Source organism: Glycine soja, chromosome 18 (genome assembly GCF_004193775.1).
Source record: "Glycine soja cultivar W05 chromosome 18, ASM419377v2, whole genome shotgun sequence".
In the NCBI taxonomy this organism is placed as follows: Eukaryota; Viridiplantae; Streptophyta; class Magnoliopsida; order Fabales; family Fabaceae; genus Glycine; species Glycine soja.
Genome location: NC_041019.1, coordinates 40,782,442 through 40,809,307, shown reverse-complemented (window position 1 = coordinate 40,809,307; position 26,866 = coordinate 40,782,442). Strand labels below are relative to the sequence as shown.

General features: G+C 33.6%; 1 protein-coding gene across 1 annotated transcript; it reads left to right on the top strand.

The window, feature by feature from the left end:
• The first annotated feature begins 17,985 nt into the window (after positions 1-17,985).
• On the top strand, positions 17,986-23,043 carry LOC114396569 (F-box/kelch-repeat protein At3g24760-like). The gene is made up of 2 exons (XM_028358625.1): positions 17,986-19,302; positions 22,550-23,043. The coding sequence occupies exon 1, from the start codon at positions 18,133-18,135 to the stop codon at positions 19,300-19,302; it is 1,170 nt and encodes a 389-aa protein (XP_028214426.1). The 5' UTR covers positions 17,986-18,132; the 3' UTR covers positions 22,550-23,043.
• The last annotated feature ends 3,823 nt before the right edge of the window (positions 23,044-26,866 follow it).

Here is a 26,866-nt window from a genome sequence, read left to right as displayed (position 1 = left end):
TAAGTTCTTTCTAAGGCTTCAGATCAAACAAGATAGTAAAGGTATATATATTCATCAATAGAAATACATTATAAAGAGCTTATGAAGAAGTTCAAGATGGAAGGTACCAAACCAATGAAAAAACCTATGCATGCTTCCAATCTTCTGAGCAAATATGAATAAGGTAAACTAATAGATCAAACAATCTACAGAGGTATGATTGGCTCACTTATGTACCTGACTGCTAGTAGACATGATATTATGTATAGTATATATCTGTGAGCTAGATTTCAGTTTGATCCTCGAGAGTTACATCTCAAAGTTGTTAAGAGAATCTTACACTATCTAGTGGGTACGACTAACCAAAGTTTGTTCTATAAGAAAAATTAAGATTTTAGGTTAGTAGAATTTTGTGATGCAGACTATGCAGGAGACAAATTGAATGAAAAGGCACAAGTGGTGGATGCCATTATATTGAACCCTGTTGATATCATGGGCAAGTAAGAAGCAAAACTCCATCACTTTATCCACAATAAAGGTTGAGTATGTGTCTGCTACAAGTTGTTGCTCACAACTATTATGGGTAAAGTATCAGTTAGAAGATTACTCTAGTTTTGAGAAAATATACCTATATATTGTGACAATACTAGTTCAATCAATCTGTTTAAAATTCCCATACAACATTCAAAGGTTAAGCATATTGAGATAAGATATCATTTTATTTGTGATTATATGCAAAAAGGTGTTTTTGATATAAAATTTGTAGACACAGATCATCAATGGGCTGATATTTTTACCAAGCCTTTGTCTAAAGATCAATTCGTCTATATTAGGGAATATTTAAATATGATTAGCTTATCATACTAATGATGTATGCTATGTTGTCCCAAACTATGGCATCATCTTGAAATCTCTTATTAATCTGTTGGAACTAATATGTGTTCAAGTGTACAAACAAAAGAGGAAACATGTTCATAAAGATAAAAATCTTTTGTCTTCCCTAAAAAGATGTGTGCCACCCTTTTCACCATGATTGAAAAATAGTTTTTGAAAGATATTAAATGTGATTTGAATCGTTACTGTTCATTTCTCAAACATATAAAAGGCTATGGCGAACATTTAAGAGATTCTTTTGAAATCTTGAACTCTTAAGAGTTATTTGTGCTTTTGGAATGTTATTCATTCAGATTATGAGGAATGTTGGAGTGAATGTATTTGATATGGAATCGCCTGCTGGAGTTTCACAACTTAAAGGAGTGACCATTGTCAAGATGGAAATTGTTGATAATTTCCCAGAATATGCTCATTAGCATATTAAGAAAAAGGTCACGAAGGAACCTAAGGAAGAACCATAATTTGTGGTAGGTCAAACCATATTTTTTTGGCTTTTTGGCTGGGTCTAAAGCTACATCTCAATTGACAAAGAAGGAGAAAGGCCAACCTCAACCTAGACCAAACTACCCACACAAAGAAAAGAACCCCCACCTTTATATGAACCTAACCCTTCAGACCCAACCAAAAAGCCAAAGAAACAAGCACCCTCAGACCCTAAACCAGCCAAAAGAGGAAGGCTCTAGACTCTATGTCTGAACTTGAATCTTGACTAACAACCAAATTGCCAACCATACAAATCAAACACCCTTAACCTTAGCTTACACCTCCTTCACCACCTAAATATCAACCAACCTCAGCTATAAAGAACTAAGAATTTGATTATGCAATTCTTAAAATCCCTACACCTCAACCCTCACCATCCCTAGCCCTTCCACCTCAAACCTCACCAAAACCAGCTTCACCCCCCTCGAGCAAAACATAAGCTACAACATTTGCTAAGGTCAAGAAGTAGTCTCTGAATGAAGCATGTAAAAAGGCCAAGTTGGATGCCACACTTGAAAAGAAAGAGGCCTTCGAGTTGGAAAAAGGAGTGCTCGCGTATGTGAAGACACTATATGAGAAGGAGAACAAAAAGAAAATAGTTGAAGATGCCAAGCCTTGAATCACTAACACTAAATAATAGAAAATCATACGTGTGTGTGTGTGTGTCAAACAAATTACAGAAGAGTTTGATAGATTTCATCCAATTCCAATAGCAAGAGGATTAGCTACTCATGGTGGTGAAAGCTTAGAAAATGATCGATTGTCCTATACAATCAATGAATGACAAAAAGGATTGGAAAATGGTCATTTGTCCCCAAATTCTCAATCCTTGCACTCTCTCCTATAAAACTCTATTTTTTTTAGACTCCGTTTTTCTCCATGATGCTCTCCCTTCCTGATTTTTCTTTCTTTCTCCTTTTTCTATTTATATCAAGTAAAAGAGGTGCAGGAACGAGGAGATCCGCTCAGCGGAACAGCATTCTTCATCATGAAGGAAACTCATTTCGCTAAGCAGAATCAAATTTCGCTCAGCGGTTCATTTATCTTCAACTTCCTCTCATTCTGCCTCCAATCCACTGAGATAAATTATATCCACATAGCAGATTCAAGCTCGATGACTTCTCCTGTTTTCTTCCTTTTATGCCTTTGTTCCACTAAGCTAAATATGATTCGCTTAGCAAATTTCATCCAAACTTAGCATTTCTATCTTTCTTGCATCCTGAAATAGAAATTTCTCATTAAAATGTTTGTCAATTCTTCCAAATACAAAAATACTCAAAAATACCTATCTTTGGGGATTTTTTACAAGCATATTCTTTTAAAACACAAGTAAATAAGTGTCATGAAAGAAGTATTAACACGTAAAATTGACACTTATCAACTCCCCCCAACTTAGGACTTTGTTTGTCCTCGAGCAAAAGTAAGCAAACTACAATATACAACCTAAATTAAACTACTAATGTTGAACTCAAAACTAAACATGAGTTAAGATCCTTCTCATTCTAATATGTACAAGACATGTTTGTTCTAGTAAAACTCATCAACAAGGAATGAGACAATATTTTGATTATCCACAATGATATCCTCCATTGGGAACCATAACAAGGATACACTAGTTCATAATTCTAGGGGAACAAGAAGCATGGCAATCCATTATTGATGCAAGAAAAATACAATCCTCACCAATCAAGTATGTCACTTACTTTCAGTTGCACTTAAGTATTTATCTCTCCTTCACACATTGTTTGCATACAAATAAGTTTTGCTATACTTCTCACATTCAGCACAATTCAAGCACATACAATTTGGATCACTAAGGACTTTCAAAGCTTGTAAAGTGGTTGGACTTCTAAAGAAATCAAGGTTTTTAAGAGAGCAATTGTCACCTGAATTACATAAAATCTCTCACTCTCCTCTTTCCCTAATGAAAACCATGCCCAACTCAATAAGCTTTTTCCAATTAAAGCATTTGTCACCATGATTCCTTGATTTTTTTTTCTTCCTCTCTTCTTATTCATATCATTTTTTTAATAGGGACTAAATAAAATGAACAACAGGTATTTATTTCACATGTGAAAAGAAGATAGATTAAAATTGGTGCAATCTTTTTAAGCTGAAAAATTCTTTGCTAATTCAAATCAACCCTTAAACACAAGTTTTCCCCTAAACTTAAATGGAACCCTTTTCATGCATAATTGCTCTCCTACCTAGAGGTGAGCATTCTTTTTCATTTTGGCTCAAAGGGTTCAAGAAGAAAATTACTTTTCACATTTAGGCACAACAAAGGTTGCAAGGGATAAAATTAAGAATGGTTGGCCATTTGGCTTAGTGGCTTATAAACAACAACATGCCTGATCCTTCTCAATCATATATGCAACACAACAAAATACAAAATCAACCAAAACTCACTATTATGACTCCAATGGTGGCGCTCACTCATTTATCAATGCAATCCAATAAACACATTCATCTCATTTTAAGGTCTCAAGTATTCTCTTGCAAAAACAACATCATGCCACACTTATTGAACGCTGTGAATTTCATAGAAGTATCCAAGTTATACTAGCCAACAAGTTCAACAAATGTTTCAATTCTAAAGTCCATAAACCTTAGAACTTTCATCCCACAAGGGCTTTCAACATGCATCAATAACAAAGAATGAAACTGATCTCACTCAACAGAATGAGTTTACCATTCAAAATGATCCATCAATTCACAAAATGTAAGGTAACTAAAAGTGACCAAAGTGAACCACTGTAAACCAAGTTACTCTAAAAAAAAGTCAAATTGTATAACTATAATGTAATGAAAGTAAATTATTGGAAATTACCTATCTTAATCCCAGGATGAGATAAGTTCAACAGGCAAGGCCAACTTTGCTTCATATGTAGCGGATCAGTATTCTACTATTCTCTCTCGCTTGATACCAGACATAGAATTACAAAAAAATAAATGGTAGAAATGTAAAAATTACACTATTCTTAGGAGAACATCAGTCATTTCCTCGATGAAACACATTGTCAAAAAACTCTTCCTCTACTTTATCACCATGCTATTTATTTTTATGTCTCTCCCATGCTAGCCCATCTCTTCCTTCATTAGCATCATCAACATCCTGCCTTGCATCAGCATCAGCACCAACAGCTTCCATCCCCCCTGGGAAAATTGGGTTGTCCCCAAGCTAAGCTACATGCTGAGAAAATTGTGTTGGAGACAACCATGGAAATAGTTCTATGGGATGTTGATGTTGGTGTATGGTCAACATGTAAAAATAATCATTTAAGGAAGTGTAGGGTTGTTGGTTCGTCACTTGTTGTTGCTCTAAATAGGTGAAATGCATAGTCATGAGCTCAGTGATAGGTGCCTTGGAGGGTGGTTGGTGCCTAGGAACAAGACCCTGTACCTCCTCCAAGGGGTTTGTGCAGTGTGTCACAATGTAGACCTTGTTGATTGGAGGTTGGATGCTCTTCACTGGATGAGTTGGGATATGTACACCATGAAATTTGCACAATCCAATGATGAGTGCAGGAAATCCCGAAAGTCTAGAGGCACTACCGGTAAATGAGAATGCTGAAGTGATGACCTTCTGCATCTCATCTGATATAATTGCAACAGCGTCCACCTGGAGTCCCTAAATAATGCACCAAATCAAATAGGCCCTGCCCATGTTGATATATGACAGATGGGTCTTGGGAATAACATTATCCAACAAGAAATTGGTCCAGATTTGAGTAAGAGTCCTTATGTTGGGTCTGAGAATCCTCAAAGCTTTTCCTAATGTTCCCACTTCATACGTATAATCTGGAATGCAGAGAAGGTTGGCCACATCGTCATTATTGAATTCATGTTGCCTAGTCATTCTCTAGTAGGTGTCCCTACCATCTTCTGGGAGAGTAGTGGGCTCCCCTAAATACCTGTTGATGGTATCTCTGTCATATTTCACTTGAACTCTTCTCACCTAAGAAACCTTAGTGATCTCATGTTGCTTTGTTGGCCAGGAATTTGCATAAAATTCTTTAACTATTTCTTCATTGAATTTTGTTTCAAGCTCTGCCAGAATTTTCCATCTTTTCTTTGTGATGCTAGCCTGAAACTCTTCATATTGCCATGTCTTAAGGTCTACTTTTTGCTCACGGATTAGGCTTCTGGACTCTATTTCTACATATCTTTGTTGTTTGGATTTGTACATGAAGCATCTCCAATCCAAAGGCTCCAGAACTTCTTAGGGAATACCATGTTCTTCATCCTCCTGCATGGGTTTTGGTTCTTGGTGAGTGGAAGTTTACCCCTTCTTTTTCTTGCTTGAAAGAATGGTGTGTGGGGTTTCATTGGTGGTGTCATCTGAAAAGTAATAAGCAAATAAAGGTTTCAATGATTAGAGTACACCACAAGAACAAAATCATGTGCCTTAATGAAGCATCTATTCATTTAAATTTCAAGGCACAATTGGTTTAGCAAAATCATCTAGAATTTATAACATACTATTTCATTTTCACTTAGCCATGGGCAATTTCGCTCAGTGAAATGGGATTTTTCAAAATGGGATACCCTGGACATGTTTCGCTCAGCAAAATGGGGTTTTCTAGAAACCAGAAACCCATTCAGATTCACAAAGCAAAAATGCAGAATCTATTTCAACACAAACTCATTTAGGTGAATATCATTCTCAAATAAAATCTCCTGTCTAGGGTTCAAGCATCCAAAGATATGCGATTAAGTCATCATAATTAAAAAATGCCTCTAAATCCTATACCTATTATCTACTCATAATAGAACGAGAAAGGAAAGAGAAGAAGACACTTACCTTACTCAGGATAATGTAGTGGGTAGATGAGTGAAATGGGAAGATGAAGAAGACCAAGGAAGCTAGAGGAGAAATTAAAATCAGAGAATGGAAGTGGAAGTGATTATGGACATGGGAGTCACCATTTCTTAAATAAGGGAAGAATGTGCAAAGTTATTAAGTTAGGGTTTTTAACTTTTCAGTTCACGATTCGCTGAGCGAAATGGCTCTAGTGCTGTCACCCTTTTTTTGTCAAATTTGCGCTCAGCTAAATTTATTCTGCTGAGCGAAATTTTGCTGCATAATTTTTTTTTTTTAGATTTCCTACATAATCTGCTTAACAAAATCAATTCTGTCGAGCGAATTCTGCCCTATTCTGAACCTCAATTTTACCAAATTTCTGTCTCCAAACAGCTGAGCAAAATAGAATTTCACTTCGCTAAAATTTTCTCTCCTAAGGAAAAATTTGAAAAATTTTAATCGGCTGAGTGGAATATGATTCCACTTAGCAAAATGTTGGCAGTAGGGCTCATCTTTGAATCCCTTGCAAAAGACTAATGAAGCTAGCTAAACAGTAAGCAAGAGCATGGATCTTACCTTCAAGACCATCTATTCAGAAGCAGCCAGACATCCTTATGCATCACAATCTTCACACCAAACTGTATCATGGGTTCAAAGGATACAGAGTTCTGGAATGGCAGACCTGCAATAGAGTTTGGAAGGAGAAAGGTGATATTGGGTCTTGTATTTTCAAAGACTTTCCCATCAGACACACTGTTGTTCCAAATCCAAACAGCTTTATCTTTGAGCATAGGCCAATTGCAAGAAAGGTTTATCCCCCTGGTGCCACCATCTGGAGAAGTAGGAAAGAAGAACCTTTTGAAATGCCCTTATCCTCTCAAATGGAGTCTAACAACTTCTCAGTCTAATGTACGTGATGAATGTAGTTCTTCCTTAGGACAAAACCAATGTTGAAGAAACTTTTTAGCCAAAATATATCACTTTGAAGGATCCTGAATATAGTCCAAGGTTTTCAGAATAGGATAAAAATGACTATGGACCCGAACTGAGGATGAAGTTGTCAGCTCATAGAGAAGAGATTCGTGGAAGACAGTCTTCTTTAAAGAGATTGAGGAGGTTTTCTACACACTTACCATTTATGCTTAGAACTCAATTTTCTTATGTAACCACCTTGAAAACTCATTTTCAAATAGAAGTAGATAAGTATGTGTTTCATCAAAAGGTTAACTGCTACAAAGGGAAAAAGGTTTTGATTGAGGATAATGATGAAGCCCCACCAACCAGATATGTCAAGGCTCGTCTTGGTCGATTGTTCATACATGAGCTTGAAGCTGAAGACTAAGCTCGCTAATTTGGATTGGTATGCCATGAAGAGTTTATACAAACTCAATGAATGTTGATCTGGTATGGAACCTAATGAAAAGCCGCATGCAAAAGCAGTTCACCATGCAGTAAGGTATTGTTATTAAACCTTGAACTATACCTACTTCACTCAAGAAATTCCTTTCATCATGCTTTGTTCATGGACAAAGGAGTTTTATGCTATGTTTTTCATTTATGGTGTTCCTGCCTTACTCCATATTCATCTTCACTTATCATGTGGATCCTATCATTGAAAAAAATAAAGTCTGATGTTGAATCTAAAGTTGCTTTTGATGCCATGGATGTTCAAGTATATGATCCTTCGCCCTCCAAAGCCTATGTTCGTATGATCGAGGCTGAGCTTTTCAAGAAAAGGGAAACACTTGCTTAAGCATTGACAGATCATGCTAATGCTAAAAAAGAGGATCACAAGTGGTTTATGATTGGGGATTTATTTTATAAGAAGATCACTGGATGGAAACTCCTCAACCTCCTATACCTCCAGGCAGTCTTATTAATCTCTCATTTGATTCTAGTGATTTTGGTGATGAGTTTTTGCGAAAGCTTGATGAAGAAGTTGCCAAACAAATGGGGGAGAAAAAGTAAAAGTTGAAGCCGACTGAATCATCTGAGGAGGAGCCTAAATTCTGAAGAAACATTAGAAATTTTATGTTTCAAGTTTTAAATTTCTTCCCTTAAACCTTTTATTATGTACTCAAAACACATCTTCTTGATGTGAAAACTCTTATATGAATAAAATGGGATGTTTTTTGTTATCTATTCAGACTTTATCTCAAAGTCTTATGGTGCATTATGATCTACTCATGATATATATTCTTTGCATATGATAAGACTGACTGACTCTTTAATGTGTTATCTTATAAGTCAACCTTCAATTTTTAAATTTGTGTTTGTTTGACATCATAAAAAAGGAGAGATTGTTAAGTCAAAAGACAATTATTTCTTAAGACAAATCATGATCCTTAATTATGTTGGTTAGATGTAAAAATACAAAGGTTAAAAGTTGCATCTTATGTGCCTCTAGAATATGTTTCGCGAGTCTGCGTCTGATTTTCCAAACGATAGCAAGCTAAGATCATGATATGATAAGGACATTAAAGATGGAATTTAAAGACTTCATTTAATACTTTGTATCCAAGATTTTTTTATGCAAAAATATTCTCCAAAGATCTGTCGAATCCTATAAAGAATAAATGAAGCCCAAGTTCTGATAGTTGTCATTTTTGTTATAGCTTTAAATAAGAGAAATTCAGTAGGACACTCCCCAATGCTTTTAACTTGATAGTTGTCATTTTTGTTATAGCTTTAAATATTCTGTTTTTATTCAAAATAGTTTAATAGTATAAAACTCAACAATTGCTTTATTTCAAACCTTATAAGTATTTACATACTGAATATACATGGTCTAGGTGAAACAAATTCCTTCTGGATATGATACTCGGTCTTACCATTTTATATACTACTAGTGTGAATCGGTACACTTGCCAACCAGAAAGAACAAAGATCACCTCCTCAATCCAACAAGGTTTTTGTGGAAAGATTGGTCAGGTTGTATCTCTCTTACTCATTTTTTTTGTGATGGTTTTACATGGTCTTTTTGGTTATGCATGAATTGCTTAAAGCATGCTAGAATAGGGTTTTCTAGTTTGGGCTAAGAGTAGGGTTCTCTTAGGCTTATATTTACAAAGGACCCTAGTGTTGGGTGCCTTAGTCTCTTTTTTCGGGATGGGAATTGTAGATTGGTTGTGATGCTTGTAAAGATTCTTGATGCATAGTGAAAATTTAATTTTGGTTTTGGATTAGATAACTGGATTAGTTTCTATAGTAATAGAGAGTGAACTAGTATAAAAAGATTGTGTATTTCGTATCTTTATCTTATATTTTTCTGTCATTCAAGTATTAATCAAGTTTTTCATAAAGTTGCAAAATTTATAAGTGTGAAGGAAAGGATGTTAATGAAGGATCATGTTTAAGAAATGATTGATTATGTTTGATTCACATATGTGTTTGTGATACGATTCACACAAAAGTTTTTTGTAACTCTGTTTTTTTAAAAAGGTACATTTTGTTTTGAAAACCAATTCACCCCCCCTCTTGGTTTATTGAGTTCCATCATCTTTTTTTCATATCTTAGCTATTCTTGTATCAATAGTGTAGAAGCAAGCTTCATGATGATGAATCAAGTTGATTCAAGTAGTTTTGATGATGACAAAGATGATGACAAAAAGCCCAAAGAATGATTTCAAGATTGAGTCAACAAGTTCAAGATCAAGATTAATTTCAAGTTTCATGAGAAGAAATCAAGAAGATTCAAGATTCAAGAGAAGTTTGATTTCAGGATTCAAGAGAAGATGAATTCAAGAAGACTTCACAAGGGAAGTATTGAAAAGATTTTTCAAAAAAACAAACATAGCACAGTTTTGTTTTTCAAAAGAGTTTTCTCAAAATTTTCTAAGTTACCAGAGGTTTTACTCTCTGGTAATCGATTACCAGTTTCCTGTAATCGATTACCAGTTTCCTGTAATCGATTACCAGTGGCAAAGTTTGATTTCAAAAGCTTTTAACTGAATTTGCAACGTTCCAATTGTTTTTTAAATGGTGTAATCGATTACAATATATTGGTAATTGATTACCAATGTATCTGAACGTTGAAATTCAAGTTCAATTGTGAAGAGTCACATCTTTTCATAAAATGCTTTGTGTAATCGATTACATGGTTTTGGTAATCGATTATCAGTGACAAGTTTTGAATAAAAATCAAGAGATGTAACTCTTCCAATGGTTTTCTCAAGATTTTCTTAAGGTTATAACTCTTCCAATGGTTTTCTTGACCAAACATGAAGAGTCTATAAAAGCAAGACCTTAACTTGCATTTCAACAATTCTTACAATCTTTTTGAACATCTTTTTGAACTTCTTCTTCTTCTTCCTTTGCCAAAAGCTTTCTAAGTTTTCTGGTTTCAAAACCTTGTTCTTTCACAGAAAACAAAAGTGTGCTATATCTTTTCATTCTCTTCTCCCTTTGCCAAAAAGAATTCGACAAGGACTAACCGCCTGAATTCTTTTTGTGTCTCTCTTCTCCCTTTTCCAAAAGAACGAAGGACAAACCGCCTGAATTCTTTTGTGTCTCTCTTCTCCCTTTGCCAAAACGAATTCGACAAGGACTAACCGCCTGAATTCTTTTTGTGTCTCTCTTCTCCCATTTCCAAAAGAACGAAGGACTAACCGCCTGAATTCTTTTGTGTCTCTCTTCTCCCTTGTCAAAGAATTCAAAACGACACAGTCTGAGAATTCTTTTGATTCTTCCCTTTCCCATAAACAAAAGATTTCAAAGGACTAACCGCCTGAGATATCTTTTGTTTCCCCTTCACAAAGTTTCAAAGGACTAACCGCCTGAGAACTTTGTCTTAACACATTGGAGGGTACATCCTTTGTGGTACAAGTAGAGGGTACATCTACTTGGGTTGTTGTGACTGAGAACAAGAAAGGGTATATCTCTTGTGGATCATTTCTAGTGGAGGGTACATCCACTAGGTTGTTCAAAGAGAACAAGGGAGGGTACATCCCTTATGGATCTTTGCTTGTAAAGGATTTTACAAGGTTGAAAAGAAATCTCAAGGACCGCAGGTCGCTTGGGGACTGGATGTAGGCACGGGTTGTTGCCGAACCAGTATAAAACTCTTGTGTTTGTCTTCTTCTTCCCTACACTTTTTAATTTCCGCTATGCACTTTAATTATCGCTTTTACTTTTGGTTAAGTTTCAATTATTGTTCTTTACTTTCTTAACTTTGTAGTAAAAGCCTAATTAAATCTAGTAACATTAAGAAGGTTAGATTTTTAATTAGTAAAGGTTCATTAATATTTAATTCAACCCCCCCCCTTCTTAATTATTCTGAGGCCACTTGATCCAACAAGTGGTATCAGAGCAGGTATCTTGTAGAAAGTTTAACAACTTCAAGATTCGTCGCCTCTTTAAATTCTTTGTTTTTCAAAAGTATTTTCAGGAATAGGTCAAATCTGAAATCATTTCAAGATCATGATGAAGACCAAGTCAACTTGTGTATCATGACAAAATCTCATGAAAACAACAAAGAAGAATATGTAAGGAAGAAGTGGTACATCGACAGTGGATGCTCCAAGCATATGACAGGAGATGTATCCAAATTCATAACCATTTCCCCCAAAAAAAAGTGGACATGTTACATACAGTGACAACAATATCAATAAAATCTCAAAAGAAGTAACATCTAAACTATCACTATGAATTAAGGTATGATTAGTATTTTCAGTTAAGTTATTTTTGTGGCTAATAGAAAATAATTGTTGAAATTGTTTGATTGTGTTGACAATGTTTAATTAATTATATTTAGTTCTAATTTTGAATATGTATGATTAATTGAATTTTGTTTGAATTGATTAATGCTTGAATTGCTTATGTTTTGTTTCTAAGATGATTAGATTCTGTTAAAAAATAAAAAAAAATGTTTTGACATGTTAAAATAATTGAATTAAGTAAATAATTACCATGATATGTGTTGATGATAGTTATTTGATACTTAAAATTTAGTGTTTAATTAATCAATTTCAGTAAAACAGACTTAATTTTATAAATTGAAGATAAGTCCAAAATTATTTGATTATGTTAAAATTTATTATAATTAATTAACTATATTTAGTTTAAATAATTTCAATATACATGATTGATTTTTTGTCTTTGGTAATTGTGTCCAACTAGTTGAAAGTTTGAAAATTAAAATTTGGAAGTTATTGGAAGTTTGAAGATTAAAATTTGGAAGTTATTGGAAGTTGAAAGTTGAAAATAGAAGTTGGAAGTTGAAAATGGAAGTTACTAGAAGTTGAAAGTTGAAAATGAAAGTTGAAAGTTGGAAGTGGAAGTTATTGGAAGTTGGAATTTGAAATTTAAAATTTAAAATTTGAAATTGAAATTAAAAAAAAAATATTTATATTTTTTTGGAATAAAAATTATTGTGCATAGTTAGTTGATTGATAATTTAATTAATTTAATTTGAAATGTTTGATGATTGATTGTGTTTGAGAGTTATTATGATTTTTTTTATATTTAAAGGTTATGTTGATTAAGATAGTGAATATGTATTTTTTATGGGTGCAAAATAGTTTGTTTTAATGTCTTTCTATTATGTGTTTAAATTTGATTATCTTGTTTACTTATTTGGTACTTAGTGAATTATGTTTTGAAACTTTATTAGTACTTTATTTTCTAAAAGTTTAAAACTTGTTAGTTGCTTTGTGTGTTATGGTTCTACTTGGTTACTTTTGATGACTTATGACTTATTTGATACACAAGTTTTTATTATGATTTGTGGATGATTTATTATCTTATTTGATTTTTATAAGTTTCTCTCTCTTGTATGAATACATTTATTGTATGTTTATCCATTTATGTATGATTTGACAAGATTGGATTTTTGTCAAAATTATATTGATATGCTAAAATAATTGAGATAAGTAATGAGTTACCATGTATGTGTTCATAACTAATTTTTGTTTCTTAGAATTAAGTTTTGATTCTCTGATAATAGATTTAGATTATAATTATATTTTGTTTTTAAGCCTTGTATTTGGCTATGTTTTTATGACATTTGAATACTTAGTATTTCTTTTAATAGTTGCTTAGTATGATTGAACATGATGATTATATTGACTTGCTCTTGGTTGTTTATGGTTATGTGTTTTAAACTTAATTACTTTAATGATATATGCCTATGTGGTTTGCATTTTAATTTGGTTTATTCATGTTTTGTTTCATGATTGGTTTAGAATCTTTTATGTTTATTTTACAAAGAATGCTTTGTGTATGTTTTAAATTATGTATGGTTTTACACACTTTGGCCTTTTTGATGTTGCCAAAGGGGGAGAGAAAAATGGGTATTTTAAGAAATCAAGATGTTATATTTTTCAAGACTTAAAATTAAGCATAAATTCAAAAACAAAGGGAGAGAATATGAAGAATTAAGTGAGTGATAAACTAGGAAAAAGAATGTGTATGTGTTTCTTGATTTCAGGTTTGTCATCATCAAAAAATGGGAGATTGTAGAAGCAAGCTTCATGATGATGAATCAAGTTGATTCAAGTAGTTTTGATGATGACAAAGATGATGACAAAAAACCCAAAGAATGATTTCAAGATTGAGTTAACAAGTTCAAGATCAAGATTAATTTCAAGTTTCATGAGAAGAAATCAAGAAGATTCAAGATTCAAGAGAAGAAATCAAGAAGACTTCACAAGGGAAGTATTGAAAAGATTTTTCAAAAAACAAACATAGCACAGTTTTGTTTTTCAAAAGAGTTTTTCTCAAAATTTTCTAAGTTCCCAGAGTTTTTACTTTCTGGTAATCGATTACCAGTTTCCTGTAATCGATTACCAGTGGCAAAGTTTGATTTCAAAAGCTTTTAACTGAATTTGCAACATTCCAATTGTTTTTCAAATGGTGTAATCGATTACAATATATTGGTAATCGATTACCAATGTATCTGAACGTTGAAATTCAAATTCAATTGTGAAGAGTCACATCTTTTCATAAAATGCTTTGTGTGATTGATTACATGGTTTTGGTAATCGATTATCAGTGACAAGTTTTGAATAAAAATCAAGAGATGTAACTCTTCCAATGGTTTTCTCAAGATTTTCTCAAGGTTATAACTCTTCCAATGGTTTTCTTGACCAAACATGAAGAGTCTATAAAAGCAAGACCTTGACTTGCATTTCAACAATTCTTACAATCTTTTTGAACATCTTTTTGAACTTCTTCTTCTTCTTCCTTTGCCAAAAGCTTTCTAAGTTTTCTGGTTTCAAAACCTTGTTCTTTCACAGAAAACAAAAGTGTGCTATATCTTTTCATTCTATTCTCCCTTTGCCAAAAAGAATTCGACAAGGACTAACCGCCTGGATTCTTTTTGTGTCTCTCTTCTTCCTTTTCCAAAAGAACGAAGGACTAATCACTTGAATTCTTTTGTGTCTCTCTTCTCCCTTTCCCAAAAAGAATTCGACAAGGACTAACCGTCTGAATTCTTTTTGTGTCTCTCTTCTCCCTTTTCCAAAAGAACAAAGGACTAACAGCCTAAATTCTTTTGTGTCTCCCTTCTCCCTTATCAAAGAATTCAAAATGACACAGTCTGAGAATTCTTTTAATTCTTCCCTTTCCCATAAACAAAAGATTTCAAAGAACTAACCGCCTGAGATATCTTTTGTTTCCCCTTCACAAAGTTTCAAAGGACTAACCGCTTGAGAACTTTGTCTTAACACATTGGAGGGTACATCCTTTGTGGTACAAGTAGAGGGTACATCTACTTGGGTTGTTGTGACTGAGAACAAGAGAGGGTACATCTCTTGTGGATCAGTTCTAGTGGAGGGTACATCCACTAGGTTGTTCAAAGAGAACAAGGGAGGGTACATCCCTTATGGATCTTTGCTTGTAAAGGATTTTACAAGGTTGAAAAGAAATCTCAAGGACCACAGGTCTCTTGGGGACTGGATGTAGGCACGGGTTGTTGTCGAACCAATATAAAACTCTTGTGTTTGTCTTCTTCTTCCCTACACTTTTTAATTTCTGCTGTGCACTTTAATTATTGCTTTTACTTTTGGTTAAGTTTCAATTATTGTTCTTTACTTTCTTAACTTTGTAGTAAAAGCCTAATTAAATCTAGTAACATTAAGGTTAGATTTTTAATTAGTAAAGGTTCATTAATAATTAATGCAACCCCCCTTCTTAATTATTCCGAGGCCACTTGATCCAACAAATAGTAGCTTTTGAATCTGCTTTTAGTATTGGTGGCTAGATTTTAAGTCCTCATCGTAGTCGACTTCATTAGACTACTTTAGAGGCATTGATGTGCACTAGAAGTTGGTTATTGAGTCCTAAAATTGATGGTAATGTCTTGAGTACTTAATTTAGTTATCCTATTAAATTACTATTTATTTCTAATTTAATAACTAATTATTTACATTATGTTATATTCGATACAAGTATTTTGAAATCTAAAATTCTTGCACAAAGTAGTACTTTGGTTAATGAGATAGCTTCAGATGATGAAGGTACATGCCATATAAGAATGTAAATTTTTAAATGATTAATTTCTTCTTTATATTAAAATTTTGGTTTATGGTTTATACAGGTGAAAATGCAAGTGATATGATGGGAAGTGGCCTTACTACCCACTTGGAGGAATGAATACTACATGTACTTTCAATGATTGAGGAATTAAGAGTGTAGCTAGTTTTATTTTGGAGGAATGAACACTACATCTAATGTTGGAATTTTATTCTAGTTACATGCATTTGAGACTTGTTTGAATCTTGTGTGGAATGTTTGAAACTTGTTTAGAATGTTTAAAACTTATGTTAATTGTTTATTATTGATAATTATATCTTTTATGTTGTGATTGGTATCCACAATTATCACTTTGATTTATTCCATTGTTGTCCAAAATTGTATTTTGTTATGATTGTTGTTTATATATAAATTGTTTGTTATTGATAATTATATCTTTTGAGGGCAAGGCTGGGCGGGGAAAATCAACCCCCGTCGGGGGCGGGGGCTGGGGTATAATTTCTGGCCCCGTCGAGGGCAGGGGTGGTTATGAGATTTGGGGGCGGAGGCAGGGTAAGGAAAAACCACCCTTGCCTGCCCTCATTTCCATGCCTACCCTCATTTCCATGCCTAGTGTTGGAGCTAATAGTGGCTTGGTAGGACAAAAAAACACTAATTGTAACAAGCTTAATGTAGAGCTTGAGTTAAGGAGCCAAAAGTAGCGATGATAAAATACTTATAACTTGTTGAAATTAGTAAAATTTGGTGGTTTGTCAAGAACTGAATCTAGTCTTGGTAAGTAAGACAAACCAATATAATTTTATGTGTCCTATCTTATTTATTTTCTCTTTTGTGCTTTAAATTGATTAAGGGTTCAAATTTGATTTTTTTTATTTGAAAATCTGTTTGTTTTACAAGATCTGAAACCATCTTTAGAATCATTTTGTGAAAATTTGATATATGCTATCTTTCATATTCACCATTAGATGATAGCATTGTTGTTTTATAAAAATATTTTAAAATTTTTAAAAATCACAATTTAACTCTCTTATTGTGATATTTTCCTTTACAATACATATATCTTTTTACGCATCATGTTCCTCTTTAATAAGCAGGTATACACGAGTATATTTTTTTTATAATTCCTAGTTTCACTCATTTTGTTCTCAAACTTAAGGAGCAAAAATTAATATACATTGGTTTAAAGTATAAGTAAATCTTAATTAAATCTATTTTATTTTTTTAAAATATTTCTAAAATACTTTCATTTAATTGAAACTAAAATTTCCATGATTCTTTTTTATTTTTAATATCAAATTTTAATAAAAAATTAATTTAAAAATAAATTTATTTTTTATATTAAATTAATAAAATTGAAAAATATTATCTCATTTTCTTAATTAATATGCATTATTATTTTTTCTTATTTTTGAGGTTGAAAGAATGGAAAAAATATGATTAAGAGAGGACAACTCTATTAAAGGGACATTAGACAAGGGAAATTTTCACTTTTCCATTAATCATAACTTGAAAAACTTAGTTTACCTTGTTTTGTACACATTTTTAAGAAACATGTTCTTGGGAAATTATGATTCCTAGAAATCATTTTTAATTTACATTCCTACAAAAACATTCCCATGAAAGGGTTGAGAAACTCATAATCATATTTTTTTCAAGTTTAATTTTTATTTTACTATAGTAAAAACATCATGCTAATTAAAAATGTCGAATAACTCTTTGATTCTTAAAAAACTTGTTTAAAGATTCCCAATGATTAACCAAACAAATTTTCTTCATAGGAAACATGATCCTCAAGACTTATGACCAGAATCATGATTCCAGGACATGAAATTTTTTTTCCTCCATCAAATGCTTCCTAAATGTGATTAGTTAAATTCTCTGAAAAAAATGATAATCAATAAAACCCATTAAAATTTTGTACCAATAACATGATAAAAGAAAAACATTTTACGACAGATCATCCATACACTGACATAACATAATAATTTAAGAGATTTATTTAAAGACGCATCATAATCATACACCTCACATGTACTATTTGTCCCAATAAAGAAAAACATTTTGTTTAAATCGTCATAAATATTACACTTAAATATCTTGTGAGTCCTTATAATTTAGTATTTTTTTTGTCTTATAAATTATGTTTATTTTGTTTTTTGTTTTTATAATACTTTAGAAAATATTTTTTTCAGTATTTAATGTGCTACCTAAATTATTTTAAAGATTAAAAATAAAACAAACATATATTTTACAAAAGAACTAAAAAAATAATTTTATAAGAATAAAAAGTAAAAAAAAATACTATTATAAGAATTGAAAATATATTTAAACTAAATATTGCGTTGATGATAAAGTTTGTCACTACAATTCAACGCACGGCACCGATCAACTCTTCAACTCTCCAACCACTCACTCCATGAGTCTCTCGTTCTCTCTTTCTCTAGAAACAGTCTTCTCTTTTCTCTTTTCTCTTCTTCTCTCTTTTTCAGTTGCAACATGAGATGATGACAGAGATCACAAACCTAAGCACAGACCTCATAGAGCTGATCCTGTCCCTCCTCCCAATCCCCATCCTAATCAGAGCCTCCACAGTGTGCAAGCTATGGCACTCCATAATCTCCTCATCTTCCTTCTCCACCCTCTCCAACCACCTCAACCAACCATGGTTCTTCCTCCATGGCATCCACAACATCTCCTCAAAGAACAACCAATCCTTTGCCTTTGACCCTGCCTCCAACACCTGGTTCCTCCTCCCAACCCCCCAACACCAGCACCAGCACCAGCACCAATACCAATCCAACACCTCCTTCATTGGCACCAACTCCTTCTTCTTCATCACTGCCCCCAACTTCCTCTACACCCCAATTCTTCACCCCTCATGGCACCCCACCCCTCCCCTCCACTTCCCAAGAATCAACCCTCTTCTGGGTGTCTTCCATGATGCTAAAGATCACACCTTTAGCCACCCCAAGTTCATTGTTGTTGGTGGGGTCAAGTTCATTGGGAACCTTGTTGACATAGAGGACCGTTTGGATGTTGAAATCTATGACCCTCTTCTGGGGTCTTGGGACCTTGGCCCTCCTCTCCCTCCTGATTTCAGATCAGGAAACTCTTCCTCTTCCCTCTCCTCTGCTCTCTTCCGAGAGAAATTCTATGTCTTTGGGATATACTCTTGCTTTGTTTCGTCCTTTGACTTGCATAAAAGGGTTTGGAGTGAGGTCCACACCCTTAGGCCTCATCATGGGATTGTGTTCTCCTTCTTGGTGGCTTGTAAGGAGATGCTTGTGCTTGCTGGGGTGTGCAATTTCCCTCATGGATCTTCTTCCTTTGTGCTGTGGAAGGTTGATGAGAGGACCATGGGGTTTAGCCAGATTGCTGTGATGCCACATGATTTGCTCTGTAGCCTTTTTGATGGGGATGAGGATGATAAATTTGCTAGCTTGAAGTGTGTTGGGTTGGGGGATTTGATATATGTTTTCAATGAGGATTACCACAGGATGTACCCTGCTTGTGTGTGTGAGATTGATGGGGAGAGTGGGAGGTGTGTGTGGAGGAGAGTGCCCCAGTTGCCATCACTGATGAACAGGTTTCACAAAGTTGTTAGCTTCTGTTCAACTGTTTCACTGCATAGTATTCTCGGTGAACGTCAACCTTGTGGTCTTCAGTACTAGGTATCCATTGTTTCCTGACATTAAGTATTTAATTTAACCTGTTAATTTGGTTTTGTTTTCTGTTATGATCTGTTTTATGAATGATCTGAAAGTAAGTTAAATGCTTGTTCTTTTGGTCTTGTTTGTTTTGTGTTCTGTTTTTGGAACCGCATTTTGATCAAGAAAGTGTTTATAGTCCCAATTGTCTTATCATCTCTTTGGTTGATTGGCACTTGGGTTGGGTCAATTATAGATAAGTTTCATATTGGGTGACACAAGTATTGAATTGCACACCAAATATGTCGTAACTGTTTGAGCTTTATGCCCTTGTCACAATTTAGTGACAGTGTCATGATTGCTTGATGTAATTAGAATTAAATGTACTGACTGTGTATATAGTTAATTCGCCCCCATAAAATTAGTTGAAAATATTCACATCTTTTCTCATTTCTTGCTTCTTTATGGGTGGCTTTTCATAAAAATCAGTAGTGTTTTCTCTATGCTGCTGCAACATTTGTTCTTGGTGTCGTTGTTGTACTGCAGTTTGGTGAAATCATGAGAGAACCATTTGCTAGATGCACTAAGCTTCCTAGTTGTACCTTGACACAACCTAGTTTGAGAACTATGGATTTTTAGTTTTACGTGACAGAATAGAATTTAGAGCTTTGATGATTTGTAAGCAAGGAGTGCCCACCACTCATGGTCTTCATAAATTCTATTTATTTAATTCCAAGATATATGTCAAGTTGAAGATTCAGATTGTCAAGTTAGTTCTGGGTGTGGACTCATGCAAATTAATTAACTAAATAATCATTATGAATAAAGATTAATCAGGGCATGGATCCTTTCTTTTACAGAATATGGTCATGCTGGAGGGAGAAAGATACAATGTGTTTTTAATATAACTAGTGGATCCTACGTCCAAATTGGCAGGTCCTTGCCTGATAAAAAAAAAATTCTCTCTCTCCAACAGAACCATTTCTTGTTATTCAAGAATAGGAGGAGTATCCAAATCCTAATATCTGCATAATGAATACTGCATAGATAAATGTAAAAATTAGCACATGTTTGAAGATATTGGAGGTAATTGTTAAAAGGAATCTCATTATGAATATATTTGAGAATTTGGTCTTTTAAGTGTGCCCAATGACATGATGCGATCCATATAGTTAATAGGATTAGACTTTTGTTGTTGTTTAAGGAAACAAGCATTCTGTACATGCAAAAAATAGAATCACTTCAATTTTCAAAGTTGTTGATGGATGAGTTCATATTTTTATAAACATCCTTTTATTCATGTTATAGAACTTCCAGTTAAATAAACATCTTTAAAACTTAATTTATGCAGAAAGTTATGCTTGATGTATGTTACTCTATCTCAGCACTATCTCTAGCCAATGTGGGACTTTAACATGCCTCTCTTTTAGCTCACGGCCACCCACCATAATGTGGGACTTCGACACAACTTGTTACGAATCTAACAAACATGCTAGCTCAAATGAAATGTAGCAGTTTAGCTGCATAATTATATCAATTATGATAAACACCTAACCACTTGGGGAATCCTCCCTTAAAATATAGCTGTCAAAGGGGGAACCAAGGCACTTAAGTACTCCGCCATCCCATACTACTCGATGTGGGACTTAGGCATCCTATAATACCCAAGCTCCTATCATAACATTGCCCCTAAGAACCAATGTTCCAATGGTTGCATTCTACAATGTTTCACTCAGTCTTTCTGGTCAATCGCTTCCCTTCGTAGGACAATCAGAGACATTGATAATCAGAGCTCTGATACACCTAATTGTAAGCACTCATGCACTTGGGGAACACTCCCCTAAAGGTTAGTTATCAAGGGAGAAGAACCAAGCCACTTAAGTGCTTCACCGAGCATTCAGTACTACAAGATGTGGGACTTAGGCACTTGATAATACCCAAGTCCCTATCAAATTAGTAGTGTGGAATGTTTGGCTTCATAATTAGATAAATTACTAGTGCCAAATGATACACCATAGAAATTTCTTCTAATGATAATTTTGTCCATCATGGTATAATATCAGTGTATTTATGCATTAAAATCATTGACTTGGGTAACCATTTCAGAATATTCCCATCTTTGATTTTTGTTCTTTCTAATTTCTTGCTTTTTTATTGAAGGCTCTAGATATATAAATGTACAAACTAGTGCATGTTTGAGGAAATGAGCATGCTATACATGCAAAAAACATTACTCGAATTTTCCAAAGTTGTTGATGTATGAATTCGTTTTTATAAACATCCAGTTGTTACCAGTTAAATGAACATCTTCACAATTTTATTTATTGCAGAAAGTTATGAGGAATTGCTCTGATTGTGTGTGAGCTTTGTTATTAAGACAAGTATCAAGCCTTAGTATTGGTATCTTTTGAGTGAGTAAACTGCCAAGGTCAAATGGATCCTCAGACCATAGTTAGATAAAAACACACAATTGCACATAATGTGAGCATATCAAGTGAGAATTGTTCTCGTTATCATCAGAACTGTTTGATTTATATATGTAGTTTTATATATTAGTGAATACCTTTAGAAGGTTGTTTTTTTATTCTTCTCTCTGCTGTAGCCGCCTGACACAGAGAGACAGCCTATATATACTTTATATTTTGTCCTTTGTTCTTTAACTTTGTATTACCCTTTCATATATTTAAACAAATATTCAGTTGAGTGTGTTCTAGAGAGAACACTCAAGCTTTTCTCCTCATACAAAATATCTTAACTAACAATTAATTTTGACATGTAATTTCATATGGATCATCCAGATTAAAATTGACTAAACCAATCTTTTCAATTCTACAGTTAAGATTTATTATTAAATGAATGGCATACAATCAAGATAAATGATCAAGATTATATTTAAGTAAAACAATCTTGATGGGACTAATCTCTCCCTAGGTGGATTAGTCCCACACTTTGTGAAGTCTGCCCAGATGGAAACTCGGTTGCTTTGTGGTTTATTTTCTATATATATTGAACTGTTGAATTTAAAGTAAGTCTTTATTTATTCAAAGTTTATTTTAATTGAAGTTTTCTTGATTGATTGGGGGTGTCAGCAACTTATTTTTGTCTATAAGTTGATTGCCATTATTGATTTTTTCCATTACCTTCCATTTTCTACTTCTCTATCTCACTTATGATGACTTGGCAAATCTACTTTCAATTGTTCAACATTCAACAATATGGACTGTTTTTTTTATCTCTATCCAAGTAACCCTGTGATTTTACAATTCAACAGAAAACGAAGGGAATACTCAATCGCTAAAAGAAGAAAGTTCAGTTAGAAGAATCATTTGCTGCAGACAGTAGTATCTAGATGCTGCTGTACCAAAAGTTTGTGCATCATTCACATCAGGCAAAAGCAGAAGCTGGCATAAAGTATGTAATAGATAATAATCCTATGTGTTGTATGTCTAGTTTAGCTGTCCTAAAGCTTGGAAATTGACAATTTTTCCCAGCGACATTGGCAAACTGTATGTGGTATTAGTTTTTTTTTTTCTTTTCTGTAAATTTAAGTAATAATTATGTGAATGATTTAGTTTCATGTTGCATTTCTAAGTACTAATATCCTCAACTGTAAGGTATTAATCATTTAATATGTTACTAAAAGTAGTGAAAGTGGTATACAAGGATTAGATGTTTGTATACTGGCTTCATATAATTCAGAAAACACTAGTTTTCTAGAAGCTTCTTGTTATTAAAGTTACAAGAGTGATCCTTTTTCTTATATCACTAAGCATGCAAGCTCTCTTTCTGTCATTTGGATTCATTTCATCAAGATGTGAATTCTTACCACTTCATAACTGTTCTTTTGTCATTTCTCTTATGCTGCCTCACTTGGTTAATGACTTAACGAGTTAATGTTGTTTTTCAAGACAAAAATTATTGCTCAATCGCCTGCTTGTACTCTTGTTCGCATAGATGGAACTCCATGACAGTCCAATGATCAATCTTAGATGTTCACATTTTCATCAAGACTGGTTCTGGTTCCTCTTGATCATACTTTGTCAACAATAATGTTCCTCTTAATTTGAAGATATTGAAATTTGCTATCATTTTCTCTCTTTTTTTCCCCTTGTTTTTTTATCTGTGCTTTATTTTTCCTATCCAACCCAATTCATGCTTATTGTACCCTCCCTCAAATCACATAGCATAGGCTATGGTTCCCTGTTTATTTAAGGCTTATGGTCCAATGTATTGAAATTAGGTGATTTCTCTAGTACCCATTATTTTGGAGGGCACCAGTGGCTCAAATAAAAATGATACCCATTAAAATGTATTCTTAAGTTTTTCAATTGGTTAAAATTGGTCTTAGTATCTATATTTTGAAAGCAATGGTTTTGGTCCCTTGTATTTTTTATAATGGGTGAATTTTGACCCTCTTTATGGAACTTAGGATATTAGGGTGAAAGATAAAATTCACCAATTAAAAATATGAAGACTTGAATCAGTTTTTAAAGTATATAGGGACTAATGTCATTTTTAATGGAAAAATAAGAAACCTAAAGTATACTTTTGCCATTTATACTTAGGCTAAATGTCACTTTTGTTGTTTTTATGTTTTAGTGTTTTTTCAATTTAATACATTAAGTTTTATAAGTTTTATTTTGGTCATTTATGTTTTTGAATGATCTTATTTTGGTCCTTCCGCCATTAACATCATTAGATATTTAAATTTTAAATTGATTGATGGCTAAAAATTATCACAATCTTTTTTAAACACAATTTTATGTGGAAGGAATTTTCAAGTCTAATTTTGATGCAGCCTTAAAGAAAAACATAAGCACTAGATTGAGTCTTGTTATAAGGGACCATGAAGATAGTAAACCCAAGTACCCAACAAGTTTCAAACCTGTGCAGAGATCATATCAAGTTCTTCCAAAAGATTGTCCCTCCCACAAATAAAAAAGCATTGATCATATTCCTCACTTTTAACACTTTTAGTGCATTTGGATAGAAAATTTTAATTGAGGAAAATAATTTATCAGAGAATTTAAAATTCTTTAATCTAAAATTCATTGTTTGAATTTTTTTATGAAGAATTTAAATTTTTAGAATTTTAAATAACTAAAAATTTAAAATTTTAATTTTCTTTTAAAACAAGAAATTGAAATTCTCTTCTTCAGCATATTCACACCAACACTGACGAAATCGACCTACAAGGAAAGCGTGACTTGTGCCTCTTCATGAACACCATTGACTACTTCCGACACTGGAGATCTGTTTCGTTCACGCATCCTTCCACATTCGACACCATCGTCATGGAACCAAATCTCAAAAGCAAAATCAAATCCGATCTTGAATCATTCTTCGGAGCAAAGCAATATTACCATTGCCTTGGCCACGTATAGAAACAGTGCTTCCTTCTCTACGGTCCCTCCACCTCAGCCAATTTCCTCTCCTACAACCTCTACGACATCGACCTCTGCAAAATCTCCAGCGATTCTGATCTGAAATTGTTCTTCCTGCAAACGATGTCGAAGTCGGTGGTGGTGATCGAGGACCTGGACCGATTCCTGCGAGTAGTTACCTAGGGGTCAAGGAGCATAAGTTGTGATTTATCCAAACATAAAATTTTAAAAATGAAGAAATTTAATTTCTTTATCTAAACACAAAATTTTAAAAATGAAAGAATTTCAATTGAAGCAATTAAAATTACTAAAATTGTCTCATCCAAATACACTAGTCAGCAACTATCTAGTGCCTTTGATTTGTGAATTGCATTTGTTGAATGCTAATAAATATGGCATTTTACACCTGCACAACTAATTTCACCCCGAAACTTCTAGGGTGTTGCTAGGTGCACCCAGCACCCCCCGTGAAAAGACAAAAGTATCCCCATGAATTTTTTTAAAAAAATTTGTGTACCAGGTCATTGAGGTTGATCCGCCCATTGGTTTTGGTTGATCCGCAGAAGAAAAATTTGATCCGTAGGTGACATAGATGATCCGCGAGTAGCTTGCGGATCAACTTGATCCGCGAGTAGCCTGCGGATCAACTTGATCCGTAAGCAGGTTGTGTCTTTGTTTTTTATTTTAGATGAAGATTTTATTTTATTTTTTAATACGAATAATATAAAATTTGCACGAATTGAAATGTAAAATCATTTCAAACATAAAATAACATTACATTAGCTTCAAACATTACATTAACTTAAAGAGAGTGGAAAGAAATAAAATTTGCATCAAATACGACAATTAAGCCATGCTAATTTTGCAACAAGGACATAGACATATTATCTTCCATTTCGATTACATGCTTACTAAAAACAACTAAAATTTCTATTGGCTCGAATTTTTTCCAGTAGTTAGAATGCACTAACACCTTCAAGACGTCATCGTTGGATTTCAGTTCAATAATTTCGAATTTGATAATTTCATGTGAATACTCATAGTGACTTGGTTGTCGAAAAAACAATCACCTTACCGTTTGTATTTCATGAATACCATAAGGGGGAATTCCATGAGGCGCAACTTGTTTGATCAAATCTTTCAGTTCATCCATGGTACATCCGGAAGGAATGCCAAACTTTTTGGGATTTTTTCCTGTGAACGAGTAACCAACAAACTTATTTTGGCGTGGCATGTTCCACCTCCCATTGTAATACAGCAGGGCATCATGAGTAGGGGTCATAGTGGCTTGAAGTATGTTTAATATACCATCTGGTGTTCTACCAATGGTGCATAATAACTCAATCAGACCAACACTTGAAAATTGATGATTACACATTAACATTGTGTTAACATCATCATCATTTTTCAGTTGCATACATTGAACACGAAGATGGTTACCTGTATCTGTGAATGGCTGCCGGTAGTAAATTTCATCCAAATATTGTTCGTCGGTTAGCTAAAGGGTATTGTGTATTCTGGTTTTTAACATTTGAAAATCACAAACATTAGGTACTCAAAAAGGTATTGGAGTGGAGGTTTGAAAATAAACACCACTGTCATTGTAAACAATGGAACCATTTGGAAAAATAAAACCTAATATGGAGTTCACAATTGTCTGACTGCTTGTTTCTCCCAAAAATGTCATACTTTGTTCAAAGAGTTGAGTTAGGAATGAATGTTTGATTTTTTACCGTGTTCGGCTGTGTGATATATATAGATGAGTTTCAGTATTATTGATTCAATTATTTAGAATAAATATATATGGGTGCACATGGTTTCTGTCTGTGTTGTCAACCACACCAATGACGTGACATGGTAACATGCTTTATGTTAACACACTTGCATTTCCCAATGTGTAGTCAAGTCTTACAGTGTCTTGTCATGCTTTATGTTAACACACTTTCATTTCCCAATGTATTGTCAACTCAGACAACGATTTATCATACATGCGTACTTTATTTTAGTTGCAGCAATTATTTTATTTTTTCAAATAAGCAACAAATTTTTATGTTAACATAACAAATAAACAAAGGTACATTTTCAATCATCATTTAAGTCAACATAGTCTCTTTTGTACAACGTCAAGCTTCTATAATGTTGCATTCTACTAATATATGGAGTTGGTCATTGCTTCGCCTGAGTATGACAATTGGTAGACCATA